The following is a 23,893-nucleotide window of genomic DNA, read 5'->3' on the forward strand; positions in this document are numbered from 1 at the left end:
ATTCTCCTCTCTCTGTCCTCTTTTTTCAGTCCCCTTCTTGCTATCTGCTCTCACTTTTCTAAATTTCATATGTAGCAAAGCTGAGATTTAAACTAGGTATTTTTTTTAAACATCTAAACCTGTGCACATCCTTCACACTGTGCACTGCTAATACAGGTCCTAGGCAAGGTAGCCTTTAGGCAAGTGCACACTGAAACAGTTCACCTTAACATAATTGTTTTTGAGTTCTAGACCTTGGGAAACAATAGATGGAATCCCATCTTGTAGTCATAGAAGTTTCCAAGTCTATTCTGGACAGAGTTATTAAAACAGGAAGAGATGGTAAAGATAATATGGGTTGGGTGGAGGCACAGCTATGAGGAGAAGCCCAGCCAGCCAGGGGTCACTGACTCTTCAGCATCCATCAGAGCAGGGCTTCTCAACAGCAACATTATTGGCATTTGGGACTGCATAATTCTCTGCAGCACTTTCTTTATTGTCCTGTGTATTGTAGGATGTTTAGCAGCATCCTGAGCCACTTATACGCCAGCAGTACCCTTCTAGTTTTGACAATCAAGATTGTTTCTGGACATTGCCAAATGTCCTGTTGGGAGGTAGAACCTTTCGTGCCCTACCCCCAAATGCACTACAGGGATGTACTTGGAGTTATGTTCTGAAGGAAATATGGAGAGAAACTAAAAAAAAAAAGGGGGGGGATAAACAATAATATATATAAAAAATTATGTTTTTAGCCCTGGCTGGATGGCTCAGTTGGTTAGAGCATTGTCCAAAGCAAAAAGGTTGCAGGTTCGATCCCTGGTCAGGGCACACACAGGAACAGAACAATGTTCCTATCTCTTTTTCTTTCTCCCTCCATTTCTCTCTTACTAAAATCAATAACTAAAAAGTTTTTAAAAATTATGTTCTTAAGTAATTTTTAGAAATATGGGAAAACAATGATAATATAAAGGTATAAATGGTTTTATTAAACTATGTAAACAGTGCAAGCTCCATTTTTCAGTATGGAGAAAACCTAGAAGACCTGACTCATAGTTGCTGTCTTATTGCATTAGCCTCTCTGATTCAGGCAGTGTGTTAAGTGCTTCACACAAACTTCCTAATTTAATCAACACAACAATTTTCAGTTATTGCTCTATTTTATCAATCAGGAAACTAGGGGTAACCTGCACAAGGCTATATAGTATTGGAGAAGATAGGTCTTAAAACTAAATTTATGAAGCTCCAATGCTCTTTTTTTTTTTTTAATTTTTATTTATTGCCTGACCAAGTGGTGGCACAGTGGATAGAACATCGGACTGGGATGTGGAGGACCCAGGTTCAAGACCCTGAGGTCGCCAGCTTGAGCATGGGCTCATCTGTTTTGAGCAAAGCTCACCAGCTTGAGCCCAGTGTCGCTGACTTGAGCAAGGGGTTACTTGGTCTGCTGTAGCCCCCCGGTCAAGGCACAACTAAGGAACCACAACGAAGAATTTATGCTTCTCATCCCTCTCCCTTCCTGTCTGTCTGTCTGTCCCTATCTATCCCTCTCTCTTACTCTGTCAAGAAAAAATTGTTTATTGATTTTAGAGAGGAGAGAGAGAGAGAGAGAGAATGGTGGGAAGGGGGGCAAGGAGCGGGAAGCATCAACTCATAGTAGTTACTTCCTGCATGTGCCTTGACCAGGCAAGCCCAGGATCTTGAACCGGCAACCTCAGCATTCCAGGTCAATGCTTTTACCCACTGCCCCACTATAGGTCAGGCATCCAGTGCCCATCTCTTAACCAGTATTCTGCTTCATAATACACAAAAGTAGTACAATGAATGTTAACAATGTTTATCTCTAGATAGTAGAATTAAAAGTGATTTTGTTTTCTTCTCTACATTTTTTCTATCTAGTGCATATTTTATACTATGACATTTATTACTCCTATAAGCAGAAAATAAAGTTAAGTAAAGTTGTGACAATTACTTGGCAATGTGGAGAAAAGAATTAGTTTATGTTAACTTAAAAATTTGATGTAAAAATATGCAGGAGATAAAACAAAGTATATGAAATGCTAATAGTAATTGCATTATGGAGGGGGGACTAAGAAGTTATTACTTACCTTTTCCATATTACTGTTAGTATAGTTATAGTTTACAATAAATAAAATAGCATAATTAAAAGAAAGTAATAATAATCATCTATAATCTCACTACCTTGAGATAACATTGTGGGTGTTTTTGTTTGTTTTTGTTTTTAGTGAGAAAGACACAAAGGAAGGGAGAGAGATGAGAAGCATCAAGTCGTAGTTGTGGTACTTTAGTTTTTCATTGATTGCTTCTCATACATGCCTTGACCCGGGGCTCCAGCCAAGCCAGTGACCCCTTGCTCAAGCCAGCAACCTTGGGCTCAAGCCAGTGACTTTTGGGCTTAAGCCAGCAACCATGGGGTCATGTCTGTGATCCCATGCTCAAGCTGGTGAGCCTGCGCTCAAGCCGGATGAGCCCGTGCTCAAGCCAGTGACCTCGGGTTTCGAATCTGAGACCTCAGTGTCCCAGGTTGATGCTCTATCTACTGCGCCACCACTGGTCAGGCTTGAGATAACACTGTTAACATTCAATAAATTTCTTGTTAGCCTTTTTCTAAGACCAACACAATCACTTACAAACACTAACCTAAAGGAACCAAAGAGAATTCTTACTTGACCTGCAGATAACACTAAGCTGGAAAAGACAGTTATAAGTTGGATTCAAAACATGATCCTGAGGAAGAAAAGGGAATGGAACTAACATTATGGAGTGTCGCTGTCAGACACAACGAAAAAGTGGAACTTCTGGACTGAAAAAGACAATACAGACAAGGTACTTGGCGTTTCTAAACTTGCATTTTTATTTTGGTAATACCTATTCCCCCTCTACCTCTCCACAGCATTTCTTAGAGACTAAGCATGTATGTGTGTGTGTGTGTGTATGTGTATGTGTTTGTGTATATGAAAACACTCTGTAAACTCTAAATTCCTGTATAAAGGTAAGAATCATTATTGTCCTAAGCCAACAGATTAAAAACAGTGGTATACAATTCAACATTTTTTTCCAAGCACATAACATGACCCAAAAATAATTTCTGTGTAACCATGTAAATAACTAATCTTGATTCAGATTTACCTACCTAATAAAACTGCTGGAAAGGAGAGGTAACTTTTAGATATGAGCTGCAGAGAAAAACTTGTTTATGATTTGAACAACTTGAACAATGCCAAGAGGATTCTCTGCAGGCAAAGAAAGGAGAGCCAGCCATCTGTATCAAGGGAAGCAAACTGGACCTTACCTGCAGCTCTGCTTCCAGGCCTAGCCGTCTGATAAAGGGGTCAGTGACATGGTAGCGCCGCTCGAAGCTCAGGGCACCACGCTCCTGGGGGACAGAAACAAAGGCATGGGTTCATTGATTTAATTCAACATGATTTACTACATACCTATTATAGATCCAGCACCGTGCTGGGCACCACAGGAGTTAAAAAATACAAGAAATCAGCTTGTGGGAGCTTGCACTATCCTAGGGCAGGGATTAGAGAATAATAGGAGAGAGTACATAAGAACTAAATTGTGCTTGCTGGGTTACAAAAATATAAAAATAAAATGCAAGAATTAAAAAAAACAAAGAAAAAAATTGGAAATAATAAATAGGGAATGTTTCCATATTAGGTTGGAGAGGGTGGGCATCTTCCTTAGGACACATGTTGTGTGAGATATGTAAAGAGAAAAAATAACTTGCACGGTCCCTCCAACTCTGATCCTGTGCCTCTAGGAAATGGTCCTTGCCCTTGAGGGCCACCAGTCTAATTAAATCACAAAAAAAACCCTCACAAACTGACCAAACTCCAAAAAGATTCAGGGATGAGAAGAAAAAGATATGAAACACAAACTACCGCGCACAAAGTACACGGCTCACATAAAGGCACACACTCAATCCCTCTGGGTGGTGACCACAGCTTGTGCTATATACCACTTTTTTTAAAAAAAAGATTTTGAATTCTTTTTAAAATTTAACCTTTTCAAAGAACTTTCTCATGTTCTTTTGAATTGCATCCTCAAGATTAGCCTGCGGGCAGACAGACATTATTATCATTTAACAACAGAAAACTGAGGCACAGGGAGGCAAAATAACTAAAGTTGCTCAGGTAGTTAATTAGGGCAGTGGTGAGATTAAGCTCCTGACCATAGCATAGGGTTCTTACTAGAGAAGCACATCATGTCTTGGTTGAATCTCTTCTATCAAACCCCTGAGCTCCTTTACTGAGGGTTTCCCTGGGCTACCTCACTAAATGAACTTGATTGCTCGGTCATCCATTCATCTCACAGTACTGGAGTGTCTTCTCTTGAACATCCTGCAGAGGACATCCTGCAGGCTTTGGTACAGGAGGCCCTCAAAGAAGAGAAGAGTCTAGGCTGAACCGGGACCAAGACTCTCCCAGGTTCTATTATATGTTCAACTTAGCAGCTGGAGCAACATGAAGAAGCTACATTTACTTCTGCTGCAAGCCCCCACCCCCACATACACATGCACGTACACGAATGCACACGTGCATGCACAGCATACTGATGGCTCCCCTCTCACACCAGCCTCCATTAATCTCAGCGGCCCAGGTACAAGCACTTGGACAGAGGAGTCTCCATGAATTTCATGTTCTTGAGTAAAAGAATATGGGAGCTAAGAGACATTGATTCTAGTCCAGAGTCTGTCACTAATTAGCTATGTGATTTTAGGCAAGTCACCAACTCTAGACCTCAGTTTCTTTGGCTGTAAACTGAACCTGTGGGCAACAAGGGACTTCATGCTCTGGTTCTGGGCTGCTTACCTTGATCTGCCTGCGGATGAGGTCTCTAGTTATGTTGACTTTTGCCATCTTCTCTTAATGGATTCAACAGAAGGAAGCTATATAAAGATCTTCAGGACCCTTGAGCATTCCAGCAAAACCCAGGTCCACACGACACACATTTAATTACCTGGGGGGAAAAATCATCAAACCTTGGAGGATAAAATAAGGTGGTTTCAAAGCCCCTATTTAAACCCTAAAACAGCCTACCAGCCTACTCAGTGAAGCCTGTGATTTATGACATGGTGGGATGGCCCTGCTCCACAGTGTTGAAGAACCTCTGTAGGGTGAAAGGCATGGGGGGAGGGGGAATGACTCACAGCCACAGAAAGTATTGAAATAAACACTGAATAAGTCATGTATGCTTTACCAGAAAATGGAGAGTTGGATATGAGTATGAAGAAAGAAGCATATCTTGAAAATAAGAAAAAGGTATACAGCAAGAAAGATGTCAAGTTTCACTTGCTCAGTATACATCTGTGGCAACCAGTCTAAAACTTTTAATCATGCTTCAAATCCCTGATCCTCAGCTTGGCTCTCACCAAAACCAAATCAGTATCAGAGACAGAACACACAACTCTCTAACACAGTCACAGAAACAAAGAGTGAATAGGAGATGTAATGGGCGATGTCCAAGATCCAATTCGATAAAGAATCCCTCTTCAATATCCTGATGAGTACACTTTTTAATCTTATGACCTCTTGAAGCAACCTGTTCCTGCTTTATAACTCTGATGGCTAGAAAGATCTAGTAATCTCATTTCTGATCATTTATAAGAAAGCACAAAATACTAGAAATAAAAAAGTTCCATACCCAAGCATATTCAGCACAAATTTTGTAAAAGCAAAAAAATTTCGCTTTTATGCCTGACCAGGTGGTGATGCAGTGGATAGAGTGTCAGCCTAGGATTCTGAGGACCCAGGTTTGAAGCCCCAACGTCGCTGGATTGAGTGTGGGTTCAACCGGCTTGAGCATAGGTTCATCCAGCTTGAGTGTGGGCTCACCAGCTTGAATGCAGGGTCACCAGCTTGAGTGTGGGATCACAGACATGACCCCATGGTCGCTGGCTTGAGCCCAAAGGTTGCTGGCTTGAGCAAAGGGTCACTTGCTATGCTAGAGCTCCCAGGTCAAGGCACATATGAAAAAGCAATCAATGAACTAAGGAATCACAACAAAGAATTGATGTTTCCCATCTCTCTCCCGTTCTGTCATTCTCTCTCTCTCTCTCTGCCTCTTATAAAAAAAAAATCAATAAATTAAAAAAATTTAAACAAAAACATCAGAGGACACAGACAGTCCATGCCGGCAGTAAGGGAGAGCTATAATGGCTATGCTGGTCCTGTCAGCTGGTGGTGGTGGTATAAGTGATCTCATGAACTGGTTCTGTGAATGACTTTGACTATGTGTCCTGGCTCCTACCCAGTTTCCCTTGTTCTAGCCCATTCTTCAAGCCTGGCTTTGTGGCCTTCCATAATATTCTGTGAGTTTCCCTAATATTCTTTCAATAATCAACCAGAGTTGGTTTCTGTTATTTACAACTACAAATCCTGCCCAATATAGATAAGCTCTCTGAGAAGATGACATTTAAGCCGAAATATGAATGACAAGAAGTTGCAAAGAACTAGGGTAGGACCCTTCTCAGGAGAGATAACGAGTGCCAAGGCCATAGATGAAGAGTAGCTCAAAAAGCTTGTAAGGTAGATGTTATTACTATCATTTTACAGATGACAAAGTAGAGTAAAAGACCTGAAACAATTTTCACAATGCCACACAGCTAATAAACTGGAGCCAGAACAAGAACTCAAACCCAGAATTGTACGCACACTCTTAACCACTACGGTATGTAATTTCTTAGAGTAAAGATCACTATGAGAATCCACCAAAAGAGCCAACTAAACTGTCAGTGCTGCCTGATCAGGCAGTGGCACAATGGACAGAGTGTCAGACTGGGACGCGGAGGACCCAGGTTTGAAACCCCGAGGTTGCCGGCTTGAGTGTGGGGTTGCTGGCTCAAGTGTGGGATCATAGACATGACCCCATGGTCACTGGCTTGAGCCCAAAGGTCGCTGGCTTGCAGCCCAAGATCACTGACTTGAGCAAGGGGTTACTCGCTCTGCTGTAGCTCCCGGTCAAGGCACATATGAGAAAGTAATCAATGAACAACTAAGATGCTGCAACGAAGAACTGATGCTTCTCATCTCTCTCCCTTCCTGTCAATCTGTCCCCATCTGTTCCTCTCTCTGACTCTGTCTCTGTCAAAAATAAAATTGTCACTGCTCACTCATTAATTTTCTTAAAAGATTAACTGAGAATTTACCAAGTATCAAGCACTGCACTACACATGGGAGAATACAGAGAGAGAAGAAAGACATGGTACCTATACTAAGACAGCAAAAAATCAAGGGTCAGGGACTGAAACTAATATTGGTGTGTGGCTTTGAAATACTGAAAGGAACAATAGAAGGAAAAACAGAGACACATAAGCAAAAAACCCACTATAATGCAGGTAAACGGTAAAAAGAGAAAACTGGAATTTTAAAATAACATTAGACTAGTATGCAAAGGTTTCAAAAACAAAACATCAAATTTAATAACTCAGTGGGCATTTTGGTGAACATTTCTGTTCCCATCCTGAGAAGAAATGATATCATACTGGCATACAGCTTACTCTGGGGCACAGCCCACTTCCCCTCTCAAGGAAAGAATTCAGTGCCTTTTCACAACTGTTATAGGCAGACAAGCACAACTGAAAATACTTCTAAGTATGGATTATTTATTTAAAAGTTTTATTATTGATTGATTTGAGAGAGACACTGATTTGTTGCTCCACCTATTTATGCATCCATTGGTTGATTCTTGTATGTGCCCTGACCAAGGAATCAAAACCACAATGTTGGCATATTGGGATAATGCTCTAACCAGTTGAGTACCCAGCCAGGGCCAATTTGTTTTCTGTATCTATGGATTTACCTATTCTAGGCTTTTCATATGAATGTGATACTATAATATGTGACCTTTTGTGTCCAGCTTCTTTCACTTAGCATAATGTTTTGAAGTTAATCCATGTTGTAGCATGTATCAGCACTTCATTTTAATCTTATGGCTGAGTTAGTATTGCTATGCCACATTGTATTAATCCACTCATCCCCTGGCTATTGCAAACAATGCTGCCATGAATATTCCTGTACAAGTATCTGTCTGAATACCTGTTTTCAATTCTTTTGGGCATATACCAAGGAGTGCAATGGCTGGGTCATATGACAATTCTATGTTTAATTTTTTGAGGAATGGCCAAACTGGTTTCCACTGCAGCTGAACCATTTTACAATCTCACAAGCAATGTACAGGGTTCTAATTTCTCCACATCCTCACCAGCACTTTAAAAAAAAAAAAATTATACCCATCCTAGTAGGTATGAAGTGGTATTTCATTGCAGTTCAGGATTTCTTTTTGAGGTGATCTATATGTTCTAAAATTGACCATGGTAATTGTTGTACATACCTGTGAGTATACTAAAAACCACTGAATTACACACTTTAAATAGTTGAATTGTATCATATGTGAATTATATCCCAGTAAAATGATTATATTAAAAAAGGAACTACTAACACAGGCAAAAATATGAATGAATCTCATAGATTCATTCTGTTGCTGAGCAATAGAAGCCAGACATTAAAAAGTACATACAGTATGATTCCATTTCTATGAAGTTCTAGAACAGGCAAAACTGTAGTTAAAAAAAAAAAATCAGAAGTCTTACTTGGAGGCATGGAAACTGACAAGGAAAGGACACCTGAAAACCTTCCAGGATAACAGAGGGGTTCTATATATTGATGGGAGTATGGTTACACGGGTATATCCATTTGTCAAAATTGTATAATCAAGATCACTGCCTTTTACGGTTTGTGAATTTTACCTAAAACATGGAAGGGGATGGGTAGAAAGCAGGGCAGGTTGAGAGCAAACAAGAATGGCAGAATATTAACAGTTATTGAAATAGGATGGTAGGTGTATAGGGGTTTATTATTCTGTTTACTTTGTATATATTTGGAATTCTCTCTAATAAAGTCCTTTAAAAAAATCTTTCCTATTATAAAGTCATTAAAAACATGGAAGACTGATTAACAAAATGGACAACCATAACCATATATAGTTTAAAAAACTAGGTTCAAGCCTGACCTGTTGTGGCGCAGTGGATATAGCATTGACCTGAAGTGCTGAGGTCGCCAGTTCAAAACTCTGGGCTTCCCCAGTCAAGGTACATAGGACAATCAATGAACAACTAAAGTGAAGCAAATATGAGTTGATACTTCTCGTTCCCCCGCCTCCTCTCTCTGTAAAATCAATAAATAAAATTTTTTAAAATTAGGTTCAAGACATATATATGGCCATCTTAGCCTTGGAGGGAAAAGAGACCAACCAAAAAGTAGACAAATCTATGCTATATAACAAGCAGGATACCCACCAAAAATGTTAGCTCTTTGGTAGGACAGCAGGTGATTCTCTCTCTTTCTCTCTCTCTGTTCCTCTGTTTTTTCCAAGTATTCCATTTACTGTTTTTATAATAATATAGAAATAGCTGTTAAAAACCAACTATGGACCTGCACGCGGCGGCCCGGGCGGAGGCGATGGCCGCCGGGGTCTGGGCACTGCGGCTCTGGTGGGCCGCCCCCGTTGGCAAGGCTGGCTGGATCACAGACTGGATCCGGACAGAGGAAGTTAGTGGGCAACAGAGAACCGGTGCCGAAAGCGCGGAATTCAAGTTAAGGCGTGGATCGGACCGGTTGGCGTTTTAATGGATGGACAGCAACATCGCCCGCTTCTCGGCTGTCCCTGACCGAACTGATAGACATGCAGAACGATCTCTTTAATAAAGAGAAACACAGACAGCTGTCTCTAACACCCCGAACAGAGAAGATCGAAGTGAAACTCGTTGGGAAAACTGACCCTGGCACTGTGTTTGTGATGAATAAAAACGTTTCAACTCCTTTTAGTTGTGCCATGCATTTAAGTGAGTGGTACTGCAGGAAGTCTATTCTGGCTCTTGTGGATGGACAGCCATGGGACATGTATAAGCCTTTGACCAAGTCCTGTGATATTAAATTTCTTACTTTTAAAGATCCTGATCCAGGCGAAGTTAATAAGGCTTATTGACGTTCGTGTGCCATGATGATGGGCTGTGTGATTGAGAGGGTGTTCAAAGATGAATACATGGTCAGTTTGGTCAGAGCTCCAGAAGTTCCTGTAATTGCTGGAGCCTTCTGCTATGATGTTATTTTGGATAAGAGACTTGATGAGTGGATGCCAACAAAAGAGAATCTACATTCTTTCACAAAAGATGCTCATGTTTTAATTTATAAAGATCTTCCATTTGAAACTCTGGAAGTTGGTGCAAAAGTGGCATTAGAAATATTTCAACACAACAAGTATAAAATAGATATTATAGAAGAGAAGGCATCTCAGAGCCCTAAGAGAATAGTCAGGCTGCACAGGTTTGGTGACTTCATTGATGTGACCGAAGGCCCTCTTATTCCAAGAACAAGTATTTGTTTCCAATATGAAGTGTCAGTGGTTCACAACCTTCAAACCACCCATTCAAGTCTTGTACGGAGATTCCAGGGTATCTCTCTACCAGTTCACTTAAGAGCACATTTTACAATATGGGATAAGCTGTTGGAAAGGTCTCGGAAATTGGTAACTGAAGATCAAACTAAACCTACAGAGGGCAGTGCATCTACCTAGTAACTTCTTAAAATTTAAACATGTACAGTAAATAATAAAAGTTTTGATGTAAAAAAAAAAAAAACCAACTATGGACTAAAGAAATCCGAGTTTGAATCTGGCTCTACTGCACACTAGTTTGTGTGATCCTGGACAAAACAATTGAGCTTTAAGTTCCTGGTTTTCGTTTTTTTAACTTACCTTGGTTAAAAAACCAAGGTAGGTTATTATATGTAGGTATATGTAATACTATCTACCTCTAGCCCTGGCTGGTTAGCTCAGTGGATAGAACGTTGACCCAGCGTGCAGATGTCCTGCGTTTGATCCCTGGTCAGGGAACACATGAGAAGTGACCATATGCTTCTCTTCCCCTCCCTCTCCCCCTTCTCTCTCTCTTCCTCTCTTGCAGCCAGTGGCTTGATTGGTTCAAGCATTGGCCTCAGATACTGAGGACAGCTTGGTTGGTTTAAGCATAGGCCCCAGACAGGGGTTACTGCGTGGATCCCAGTCAGCGTGCACACAGGAGTCTATCTCCCTATCTCCCCTCCTCTCACTTAAAAAATAATATCTATCGCCTGGCCTGTGGTGGTGCAGTGGCTAAAGCATTGACCTGGAACGCTGAGGTCGCTGGTTCAAAACCCTGGGCTTGCCTGGTCAAGGCACATACAGGAGTTGATGCTTCCTGTTCCTCCCCCCTTCTCTCTCTTTCTATCTCTCCTCTTTCACAGCCATGTCTCCTCCTGACCACAGCTAGCAAAGAACTCATGTGATTAGACTGAGTACATCCAGATGTCTAGGATAATCTCGCCAACTCAAGCTCCTTAATCACATCTTCAAAAAAATATATATATATATCTTATAGGGTTATTGAGAACACTAATGAGATACATTGTAAAAAAGTACAATACCTGACATGTGGTAAGTGCTCAAAAAACACTGGCTTTTTCTTCACTTGTTATATAAAGATAATAGTACCTACCTTAGTAGTGTTGTGAGAATTAATGGGATAACTGGATAATTCACTAAGTGTGAATGACAGTGTTACTTCCAATTGAAAAAAATTAAGAAAGCCTTCTCTTCTGCCTGAGTGGTGGTGGCACATGGCTAGAACATCAACCTGCAATGCTGAAGACCCAGGTTTGAAATTCGAAGGTTGCTGGCTTGAGCACAGGCTCACCAGCTGGAGCACAGGATCGCTGGCTTGAGTGTGGGATCATAGACATGATCCCATGGTTGCCAGCTTGAGCCCAAAGGTTGCTAGCTTGAGCCCAAGGTCACTGGCTTGAGCAAGGGGTCACTGGCTCAGCTGGAGCGCCCCGGTCAAGGCACATATGAGAAGCAATCAATGAACAACTAAAGTATTGCAACTATGAATTGATGCTTCTCATCTATCTCTCTTCCTGTCTTTCTCTCTTTCTCTTTAAAAAAAAAAAAAGCCTCGTCTCAAAAAGTTAAACATATAGTTACCACATGAACCAGAAATTCCACTCCTAGATATATATCCAAAGGAAATGAAAACATGTCCACATGAAAACTTGTGCATGAAAGTTCATTGCAGCATTGTTTATAATAGCCCCAAAATGGAAACAACCCAAATGTCCATCAATGGTTAAATAAAATGTGGTATATCCATATAATGGAATATTATTCAGTAATAAAAGGAAATTAAGTTCTGATTCATGTTATAACATGGATGAAACTTGAAAACATTATGGTAAGTGAAAAAAGCCATTCACAAAAGGACACATATTCTATGAATCCATTTATATTAAATATCAAGAATAGGAAAAGCCACAGAGTCAGAAAGTGGATCAGTGGCTGCCTCAGGTTGAGGGAGAAGATGGGAGTAATTGGAGTGGAAGATGAAAGCTAAACGGTACAGGTTTCTTTTGGGGGCAGGTGATGAACTGTTCTGATTTAGATAATGGTGATAGCTACATAACTTTGTGAATATATTAAAAACTGAAAATTGTATACATTAAAAGGCTAGATTTTTCTATATGTGAATTGTATCTCAATTATAAAGAAGTCCCCAAACACTTTCTTCTTTTCTCTATCTCAAAATCACAACTTACAGCCCTGGCCGGTTGGCTCAGCGGTAGAGCGTCGGCCTAGCGTGCGGAGGACCCGGGTTCGATTCCCGGCCAGGGCACACAGGAGAAGCGCCCATTTGCTTCTCCACCCCTCCGCCGCGCTTTCTTCTCTGTCTCTCTCTTCCCCTCCCGCAGCCAAGGCTCCATTGGAGCAAAGATGGCCCGGGCACTGGAGATGGCTCTGTGGCCTCTGCCTCAGGCGCTAGAGTGGCTCTGGTTGCAACATGGCGACGCCCAGGATGGGCAGAGCATCGCCCCCTGGTGGGCAGAGTATGCCGGGTGGATCCCGGTCGGGCGCATGCGGGAGTCTGTCTGACTGTCTCTCCCTGTTTCCAGCTTCAGGAAAAATAAATAAATAAATAAATCATAACTTACAAAAATAAAATTTAGCCCTGGCTATCTCAGTTGGTTAAAGTGTCATCCCAATATGCCAAGTTTGTGGGTTCGATCTCTGGTCAGGGCACATACAAGAATCAATCAATGAATGCACAAATAAGTGGAACAACAAATCAATGTTTCTCTCTCTCTAATTAATCAATAATTATTATTATTTTTTTTTTACAGAGAGAGAGAGTCAGAGAGAGGGACAGATAGGGGCAGACAGACAGGAACGGGGAGAGATGAGAAGCATCAATCATCAGTTTTTCGTTGCGACACCTTAGTTCATTGATTGCTTTCTCATATGTGCCTTGACCGTAGGCCTTCAGCAGACCAAGTAACACCTTGCTTGAGCCAGCGACCTTGGGTCCAAGCTGGTGAGCTTTGCTCAACCCAGATGAGCCCACGCTCAAGCTGGCGACCTCGAGGTCTCAAACCTGGGTCCTCTACATCCCAGTCCGATGCTCTATCCACTGCGCCACCACCTGGTCAGGCTCAATAAAAAATTTTTAAAAAAGAAAAAAAAATTAGTCCTCACTCCTTCCTTTCTTTGTCTGTCTCCCATCTTGAACTGTACTTATTTATACGGCTTCTCTTTCTTTTCCTTTTTAAAAAAAATTTTTTCCCATTGATTTGAGAGTAGGAGGAAGGAGAGAGGAAGGGAGAGAGTGAGAGAAGTGAGGAAGGGAGAGAGAGAGTAGGGGAGAGACAGACAGAGAGAGAGAAGCATCAACTCCTCTCATTTTACTTAGTTGTTCCATTTAGTTGTGTACTCATTGATTGCTTCTCATATGTGCCCTGACCTGGGGTTGAACCTGTGACTTTTGGCATGCTGGGTTGACACTATATCCTTTTCTTAAAAGACGAAAAGCATCCTGAAGGCCAGCTCTTCAGCTAATACATCTATTGATGCTGCTAGGTCTCCAAAGAGTGACGTGGGCTTAACAGTTGCCAATAAATACTTACTGAATGAATAACAGCATGGTTATCTTACATACATACAGTGCTTTAAACCTATCAGAGTACTTTTGTTCATGCTTTTAAATTGAACTTTACAACAATCCTGTGAGAAGACTTGAAAGCTATTATTATCCCCATTTAACAAGGGAAAGCTGAAGCACAATGCTGTGTAGTACTGAGGAAGAAGTATCGGCTTGGGATCTAGTCTTGTGCTAGAGGACAAGCTCGGCCTCTGTTTGTATGACCCTCAGTGAGGCACTGCACTCTGTCAGCCTAGTTCCCCATCTATAAAATAAGAGACAGACTCTGTGATGAGCTACAGAATCCCTTTCAATACCATTATCCTATGATTCTGAGGACACACTGCTAGATAGCAGGAGACTGGAGGTGGAACCCAAGTCACCTGTATTCTCTTTCCTCTGGACATGCTACCTCCCATTGCAGGAAGTTGCCCCCAGAAGGAGTGACAACTGACCCCTTTTCAACACTCTGAATTATGCAAAAGATGTATGCAAGTTTCCTTTCACTCTATTTGCGGTGGTTTTCCCATTGGAGCAATCCAATGGGAAAGAAAAAAACAATGCACTTCCAGTGCATAAAGGTCATTGGAACTAGCATAATAAAATAAAAAGAGTTGAGCTGTAGAGTCCGACAGACCTAAGGTTCAAATCCCAGTTCTGCCACCTACTTTCTGTGTGACAGTATTTTCCAATTCTTGGTTTTGTAATCTGTAAAACAAGGATGATGATGCCAATCTCTGCAGAGTGATGGGGAATGAAAAAGCCATATATGTGAAATACCTGCTACTGAGCTTGGTAGATATTTATTGACCATTCTAAGCATTTACAAGTGTTATCAAATGAGTACTCATAACAACTCAACAAGACAGGTAATTTTATCCTCATTTTACAGATGAAGGATCTGAGGGATAGAGAAGTTCATTTGCCCAAAGTTAGAGTCATTAAACGGAGAGTCAAACTAGATAGTTTAATTGTAGGACCCACACTGTTGGCCATGAAAAAATCACTATTACTATCTGTAATCAGACCATGACCAAACAGTCTTGCATAAAAGAAATTTTGCCTCCTACTATTCATTAGCGTTAAGCTAAGGAATCACAATCACCTTGACTCTAACAAATTCAAAGAGTGCATTTCGGGGTCAAGGATTAAGATGGCACAAGAACAGCATCTGAAAAAGGTGTTTGATAAGACAGGCTTATCAACAAAGCATCTTTGGAAAAGTTCTTTGCCATCTTTGGGGCTTCAGGCTCAAACGAGTCCATATGGGGCTGGCTGAAGCTTTCTCTTTAGAAGTCCATCCTAAGAAATCTTTCACTTTGTGGGATACTCTGGATGAAAACTAACCTTGATGTCTTCTCTGCCTGTACAGGTTCTGTCTTGCCATTTGAACTTTGTGAAATTAATTTCCTTCATGTTTTCAGAAGTTTGCTTTTCAGTGATCATACCTAATTTACCTGCCCTCTGCTAGGGCCACAATTACTTTATGATAGAGGTAGGGAACAGAAAGAGAAAAAAGAGTGTATTTTGAAAATGCTGTCCTCTCTCGCTGTATTTAAATCTTTTTTTTTTTTTTTAATTTATTCATTTTAAAGAGGAGAGAGACAGAGACAGAGAGAAGGGGGGGAGGAGCAAGAAGCATCAACTCCCGTATGTGCCCTGACCAGGCAAGCCCAGGGTTTCGAACTGGTGACCTCAGCATTCCAGGTCGACACTTTATCCCACTGCGCCACCACAGGTCAGGGCTGATGTCTCACTGTATTTAAGAGCATCTGAAGTCTCGAATTTTGCCTTTAGCTTCTTTCTTTCTTTTTTTCTTTCTTTCTTTCTTTCTCTTTCTTTCTTTCTTTCTTTCTTTCTTTCTTTCTCTCTCTCTCTTTCTTTCTTTCTCTCTCTCTTTCTTTAACAGAGACAGAGAGACAGAGAGAGGGGCAGACAGGAATAGAGAGAAATGAGAAGCATCAATTCTTCATTGCAGCTCCTTAGTTGTTCAGTGATTGCTTTCTCATATGTGCCTTGACCAGTGGACTACAGCAGAGCCAGTGACTCCTTGCTCAAGCCAGCGACCCTGGGCTCAAGCCAGCGACCATGGGGTCACAGCTATGATCCCATGTTTGAGCCAGTGACCCCACGCTCAAGCTGGGGAGCCCATGCTCAAGCCAGATGAGCTAGCAACCTCGGGGTTTTGAATCTCTGTCTTCCGCATCACAGTCCAATTCTCTATCCACTGTGCCACCGCCTGGTCAAGCTAGCTTGCATCTTTCTGAATGCTGCCATGATTCAAAGCACTTCTCATAAGAAAGCCTTTGAAGTTTTACCCTCTAACTTTACTCCTAGCAGAAAGGTCAAGGAAAACTAAGCCAATCAATTGGGAAATGCTTCCTTCTAATTGTCAAGGAAAACTAAGCCAATCAATTGGGAAATGCTTCCTTCTAATTCAGTTGTAACTGTAACATACAGATGTCTGACTCAAGAAGGAACACTCAAGTCTCAACTGATGAAGTTACCTTACCAGAAATGCCTGACTCCCATTCTGAGAAAGGCTCTCTAAAAAGTTCGGTGATAAGCAGTTTTATGCTTTCTGAAAACAGAATCTGGAGGTTATGAACAAGGGCAAAATTCTACTAAGGTCCTGATCCTAACACTGCCTCCAGAGAGCCTCTATATAGCTACCTAGGCAAGGTCTGATCCTGTTCTGTCCATCCAACCCCACAAAACGGGGTTAATACTTCTCCAGATGGCTACAGGGAAGATTAAGGGCTATTATTCTTGGCATCTAGCTCTGTCATAGCTCTAGCAGTTGTGACCTTGTTCATCCCAAAATAAGACATTAAACACAGAAATGCAAACAGTGATCCCTGAATCTGACTCTATAGTAGGGTGAGAATTTTCTTTGTACAAGGCCTCTTGCACTGCCTCCTATTTCCAACCTGTTGGCTGAATTTTCCTCTGATTCAGGCCTCAAGTTTTTAAGGTATTAGTCACTAATGCCACAAAGCCCTTTGAGGAGTCAGCAGCTGTTACTAACAGCACAAAGAATGAACCCTAGAACTCTCAGGGTTTCAGTCAGGTCTGAATTTACCCTGAAGTAATCAAAGTGGTACCCCTTAACTCCCAAGCCTGGACTCTTGAGAGCAAGCAGTGAGGTCTGGTGAAAAGCGTACATCATTTAGTCTTCAAAAACCCATTGTAAAGTGGGTACTGTCACAAGTCTCATTTCACAGAGAAAACTGTAGCTCAGAGAGGACATGTGATTTACCCTAGGTCACAAAGCTAAGAAAGTACAGACATAGGCTCAAAATCAGCCCTACTAATACTAGCTATGTAACCTCCATCATATTTTTAAACTTTCTGGAACCTCTGTTTCCTCATTTGTAAAGTAAAATAATGATAATACCTACCTCCTAGGGGATTTCTGAGAATTAAATGAGATATTATAGGGAAAGTGTCTAGCAAGTGCCTGGCATAAAGTATTACATGCATGTTAGTTTTTTACTGATCAAAATGACAGGATTTTGATATAATTAAAAAAAATTTTAATTGAGAGGTGGGGAAGCAGAGAGACAGACTCCTGCATGAGGCCCAGCTAGGATCTACCTGGTAAGTCCCCTACCAGGTGATGAACTGCCCATCTGGGGCCTGTTGTTCAGCAACCAAGCTATTTTAACACCTGAGGCAAGGCCATGGAGCCATCCTCAGCGCCCAGGGCCAACTTGCTCCAATCAAGCCTTGGCTGCGGGAAAAGAGAGAAGGGGAGAATGGGAGGGAGGGAGAAGGGGGAGGAGTGGAGAAGTAGATAGTTCCTTTTTTTGTGTGCCCTGACTGGGAATGGAATCTGGGACTTCCACACGGTGGGCCAATGCTCTACCACTGAGCCAACCATCCAGGGCCAGTATTTGGATATAATTTTGACAAAATAGAGTTTAAAATACTAAAAATGTCACTTGGTCCAATTACCTACATAAGTAAGAACTCCTTTACCACATCCTTGATAAGAAGTGACAAAGCCTCTGCTTGAACACTTCCAATAATGGGCAACTCACTCCCTCACAAAGCAGCCCATTTTGTTTTTGGAAAGCCAAATTCTCTCCTATCAAGCTGTCTTCCCTTTTGGAATTTCCATCCTTTTTTTTTTTTTAATTTAATTTTTTTTTTTACAGAGACAGAGTCAGAGAGAGGGATAGACAGGGACAGACGAACAGGAACGAAGATGAGATGAGAAGCATCAATCATCAGCTTTTCGTTGCGCGTTGCGACACCTTAGTTCAGGGGTCCCCAAACTTTTTACACAGGGAGCCAGTTCACTGTCCCTCAGACCGTTGGAGGGCCGGACTATAAAAAAAACTATGAACAAATTCCTATGCACACTGCACATATCTTATTTTAAAGTAAAAAAACAAAATGGGAACAAATACAATATTTAAAATAAAGAACACGTAAATTTAAATCAACAAACTGACCAATATTTCAATGGGAACTATGCTCCTCTCACTGACCACCAATGAAAGAGGTGCCCTTCCAGAAGTGCGGCGGGGCCGGAAAAATGGCCTCAGGGGGCCGCATGTGGCCCGCGGGCCGTAGTTTGGGGACCCCTGCCTTAGTTGTTCATTGATTGCTTTCTCATATGTGCCTTGACCGTGGGCCTTCAGCAGACCGAGTGACCCCTTGCTCGAGCCAGCAACCTTGGATCCAAGCTAGTGAGCTTTTGCTCAAACCAGATGAGCCCACGCTCAAGCTGGTGACCTCGGGGTCTCGAACCTGGATCCTTCCGCATCCCAGTCCGACACTCTATCCACTGCGCCACTGCCTGGTCAGGCGGAATTTCCATCCTTTGATCTTAGTGCTGCCTTCCAGAATCACACAGAGAAAGTCCAGTTCCCTTTCCACATGACAGTTCTTCAAGTATTTGTATCATGTTTCCCCAGGCTCTTAGCTTTGGTCCTTTCAATTCTTCCTCATGGGTCAGAGTCCCAGAAGAGACAGATCTGGGTTTGAATTCTTTTTCTCCCCTTCTTTTCCAAGTGAGAGGAGGGGAGATAGAAAGACAGACTCCTGCATGTGCCCCAACTGGGATACAACAGCAACCCCTGTCTGAGGCCAATGCTCTGCCCATCTGGTGCCACGCTTGCAACTGAGCTATTTTTAGTGACTGATGCAGAGGCTCCAGGGAGCCATCCTTAGTGTCTAGGGTGGTGTACTCAAACCAGTTGAGCCATGGCTGTGGGAGGGGGAGGGGACTGGAGGAGAGAAGGAGAGAGAACGGGGAGGGGGAGGGGTAGAGAAGCAGATGGTCACTTCTCCTGTGTGCTTTAACTGGGAATTGAACCTGGGCCAACACTCTACCACTAAACCAACTGGCCAGAGTCTGGGTTTGAATTATGATCCTTTCCTTTACTGTCTATGTGACCTTAAGCAAGTTATTTAACATCTCTGAACCTGTATCTTCATATATATATAAAATACAGAAAATGATTTTCACTTCACAGGGTATGAGGGTTAAATTAGATAATTAAGGACTGACCAGGTGGTGGCACAGTGCATAAAGCGTCAACCTGGGATGCTGAGGACCTAAGTTTGAAACTCCAAGGTCACCAGCTTGAGCATAGGGTCATACACATGACCCCATGGTTGCTGGCTTGAGCAAACAGTCACTGGCTCAGCTGGAGCCGCCCCAGTCAAGGCATGTATGAAAAAGCAATCAATGAACAACTAAAGTAATGCAACTCTGAGTCAATGCTTCTCATCTCTGTCTTTCTCTCTCTCTAAAAAAAAGTAAGAACGCTACTTATGACAGAATCCAACATATAGCAGCCACTTTTTAGAATGTATGCCATATAGTATATATCTCTCAAAGTATATCAGTCATAACACCAAAGGATTGGTTTCTGATGGCAACCGCCAGGGCTTAGGTTTTTGAAGAGCTGCCTGAGAAGATATTATGTGGACCATCGGCAATGGCAGCCCAAGGATGCAGTGGAAAATCTGGAAAGGTGAGGATGGAAGAGGAAAGGAAATAGTAGTATGTATCATTAAAACAGTGGCCATAAGAAAAGGTAAATATCACCATATTATATGTTGTCTATTACTTCCTCTCTGAAACCCAGGACTCCACATGTGGGCCACATTTCCTAATTCAAAAAGGAGAGAAGAAAATAAAGTCAGTCACAGTTCTGGGTCTTCCCAGTAGATGGCCCCTCAAGATCCACAGATGTTTAGTGGGGATTTTCAGTTGTATCCTTCAAGACCTCGAAGTTCAGGGGTGTGAAAATACCCTACACAGGATGTCTCATGAGTCAATACTGAGTTCCTTCCAGCTAGAAAAATTGTCAGCTGTGTGAAATTCTAAAACTTAAGACTGAAATCATAAACGTTAATACCATCACCATAATCTACACATATTCTCTTTCCTTCAGTAACCCAAGGAAAGGAGTCCTAGGCAGAAATATGGATTGATGTTTAATTATTCTGCAACGCTGACTCAAAGCACAGCTACTACAAATTGAGATGTGACTTGAACATAAGTGCCCCCAAACAAGTCAAAAGAAAAAAGGATGGCAGGATCCCAGAATTAAAGCAACCTGATCACAAACTATGACAGAAAAGGTCATTTCCCACCTCCCAATGAAACACAACCATCTGCAATGAAGAAATTCTTTATTAGTCCAGACTCAGCCCAAAAGAGCCCTAATAGTTACTCCCTGGTCTGTCATAGAGGATCTATCAAGAGCCAATATCAACTCAATCTTTTTAAAAATATAAGAATTACACGGAGAATAAGCCAGACCTCAAACCAGAAATAGCCTTAAGGTGTTCCTTCACCTAGTGAACAGAGGCTGACCACTCAAGAAGGACTGTAAGGTACAGAACAGCTCAGTGCAGGCCACTGGGAATACCTGTGCTCTAGGATGGGGATTTCATAACGTCTCTAAGTCAAGATGTGCCCTCAGAAATAGTCTTCTTGTTAAAACTTTCAGGCTTCGTTAAAAGGAAAACACCTGTCACTTTACCCTGATCATCGACCCCTTCCTTGGGAAGAATGGGGAAGCTCCAGCAACCCTGCCAGACTTCTAAACTCACAAACTTGAGACAAAAACTTTAAAGTTGTTCCACCACTACCACAGGAAGCTAAAGAAAGTCACAGAAGGACTTTGAGGGAAATAGTCAAATGAGGTTGTTAGGCATTAGTCGTAAGTTCCTATACCTCTTTTCTAAAGACCCTGGTAGTACACCTGCAGAGGAGGGCCAGAGGGCACTAAGCAAATTCAACCTGGCTGGTAAGGGGGCGTCCCACTGCAGCCTTCAGTAACAAGAATTGGATCCTGCAGGTTCTCAGTCTCCCTTCTACTTCACACCACTTATTCTTTGAAGTGACTACTGAATAGCCCCGTCCTGAGTAAAGGCCCTTTGTACCGGCGATACAGTCGCCTGGTGGAAATACCTTGGCAGAGTTCAGTTTGGTGCCAGGATGGGCCACTGAAGACATCTGTGGCTGCCAGAAGCCTGGACACGGACGGACACACGGAGACACACACACACACACACACACACACACACACAGAAAGAGAGAGAGAGAGAGAGAGAAAGGAGACAGAGAAAAAATAAGAGAGAGAAAGAAAGGAGAGAGAGAAAGAAGGAGAGAGAAGGAAACTAAGAGAACAGATCAAGTAAATGTTGCCCTATCGGCATTTCCACCTGCCCCTTTCTTCCTGAGACACGCGCCAGATCAGATGTCAAACAAAAACTCCGCAAAAAAGTCCCGGGATAGGACAACTTTCACCTCTCCCACGGCAGAGCCTCCCCGGACTCCCAGAGCCTTCCCCGACGTCCCCGCCAGCCCTCCGTGCCCACCCCGCCCCCGGCCCACTCTGCCCTCCGTCCCAGCGAGGCCTGAACCCGTCTCGGGACACCCCGAAGCTCCGAGGTGGGCGAGCGCAGGCCCCCGGGCCGGCAGGGCTGGGGCCGGCCCACAGCGAGCGGCCCGTGTGCCGGGGCTGCCAGTCCTCGCCTCCGCGCCCGCGGAGGGCAGGGGGCGGCGGCTACCCGTACCTGTCAGGCCTCTTCCCAGGACCGGCTGCGGCACAACTTCAGGAGCCCATGTCCGTCTGGGGGCCCAGCCCCTCTCCCGGGAGGGGGGGCGCGGATCCCGGGGAGGGGACTTGGGGTGCCCAGGCAGCTCTAGCCCCTTCCCATGCTCTCCGCCCGGCGCCTGGCCGGGGCCGGACAGCGCCTCCGCCCGCCCCTGCGCACCGTCTCACACCCGCGCTCAGACACACTCACATTCCCTCGCGCGCTCTCACACACGCACTCCCCTCCCTCCTCCTTCTCTGTTTATCTCCTCCAGCTGTCTGGGGACCCAGGAGAAGCCCAGCACCGCGCCTGCGCCACGCAGTCTCCGCCCCCGCCGCGCGCCTCACAACCGGCCACTACGCTACGGAGAGAACGCCCGGCCGTTTCCAGAATGGCGAGCCAGGTTCTCCCACCACTCGCACCCGGTCAACGTCTGCTGCCGGCGGCGCCTACTAACCTGCTAGTGGGGGAGTCCCGCACCGCCGCGACCAATCCGCTTTGCCGCTCGTCCGACCGGCAGCCAGTGAGAGGGCGGGAAAGCGGGACTAAGCCCTGCGGCATCCTGGGAGTCGTAGTTTTTCTCTATCGAAGAGCTCCCGCAGAGTAGGCCCACCCCACCCACCCCACCCAGTTACCATTAGTTACCCAGACGCACCTCCCACCCTACATCCGCGTAAAATGCACCCTCACGCCTTTTCTGGGAGAAACGTCACAGTCACCCATTGCCCTCCAGAGCCCAACACAGTCTCCTAAGAGCCTCCTCATGACTTCTTCAGAGCCCCAGAATTGTGAGACCCTCAGGCTAGGGCCCCAGGGTTCCCCAGAGCCAGGCTCAGCATATCCCATCTTACTCTAGGAGGCTGCACATTCCTCACTCCTGTCTCCCGGGACTGAAGGGAGAGAATAAAAGGCAATCAGTTCTATACGGAGTGGCCTGGAGGGGAGCCAGCCACACTTTCTCTGGGAACCCTCAGGCTGATGGGAGAGACAAGATAACATCTGAGACTGTTGGAGGCACTGCTGTTCCCACCTCAGATGAAGAGAAGCAGTTCCAGCCTTTTTACCTCCTTTTAGGAAGTTCCCAAGGTGACAAGGGGGACATTATGCTTAACTTCTTTCTGAAGGCAGAGACCAGGCCCCACCCATGAGGAGCCTCAAATTAGAAAAAAGAAGAGTGTCATCTTCTGAGAATGGAAACTCACTCATAGGGTGCCATTTGTCGGATAATAACAATACTTTACTTTTATTGAGCATTTACTATGTCAGCTCTGTATTGAGTACATTTCCTTAGACAGATACTATTGTTATCTGTGTTTTGCAGAAGATGAAGTTGAGTCATAGAAAAGTTAAAAGCAACTTGCCCTGGGTCACATAGCTGATTAGGAACCAAGTAGAGATTCAAACCTAGATCTGCCTGACTCCAGAGTCCAAGTTTTTGAACACTACCTGTCCTTCTAGTGAGAGCCAAGCAGAGCCCAGCCTCAGGAAGGACAGAATATACAATCATGCCATACTTAATGATAGGGATATTTATTGAGAAATGTGTCATTAGCTGATTTTGTTGTTGTTCAAACATCACAAACCTAATTAGTATAGCCTATTGCACCTAGGCTACAAGCCTGTACAGCACGTTACTATACAAATCAAGCACAAGAGAAAATAAATAAATCAAGAGACATGGTAAACATGAGATGTATGAGGCTGCTACTACCAGAGCAATATGACATTCTGTTTTACAGCAAATCTTTTTTTTTACAAATAGAAAGAGTACACTCTTAAATAATAATAAAAAGTACAGTATAGTAAATACATAAACCT

General features: G+C 43.2%; 2 protein-coding genes across 3 annotated transcripts in view; one reads left to right on the forward strand and one right to left on the reverse strand.

The window, feature by feature from the left end:
* The window catches only part of WDTC1 (WD and tetratricopeptide repeats 1), a 64,654-nt gene extending 42,168 nt beyond the window's left edge, over positions 1-22,486 (reverse strand). The window contains exons 1-3 of one of the 2 annotated variants that reach the window (XM_066269959.1): positions 22,286-22,486; positions 4,818-4,965; positions 3,290-3,373 (exon numbers count right to left, since the gene is read on the reverse strand). In XM_066269959.1, coding sequence (XP_066126056.1) covers positions 3,290-3,373; positions 4,818-4,865 — 132 coding nt within the window. In that variant the 5' untranslated portion in view covers positions 4,866-4,965; positions 22,286-22,486. Of the gene's footprint in view, positions 1-3,289; positions 3,374-4,817; positions 4,966-22,054 lie in introns of both variants that reach the window. The other variant, XM_066269958.1, reaches the window with a different exon arrangement.
* LOC136329172 (large ribosomal subunit protein mL39-like) lies at positions 9,454-10,642 on the forward strand. Its single transcript, XM_066265119.1, is given in 2 exon segments — positions 9,454-9,528; positions 9,635-10,642. Coding segments are annotated over 2 exon segments (1,008 nt in total). The 5' UTR covers positions 9,454-9,464; the 3' UTR covers positions 10,579-10,642.
* Positions 22,487-23,893: the final 1,407 nt, after the last annotated feature.

The sequence above is a fragment of the Saccopteryx bilineata genome, chromosome 3, assembly GCF_036850765.1.
Source record: "Saccopteryx bilineata isolate mSacBil1 chromosome 3, mSacBil1_pri_phased_curated, whole genome shotgun sequence".
NCBI classification, from domain to species: Eukaryota; Metazoa; Chordata; class Mammalia; order Chiroptera; family Emballonuridae; genus Saccopteryx; species Saccopteryx bilineata.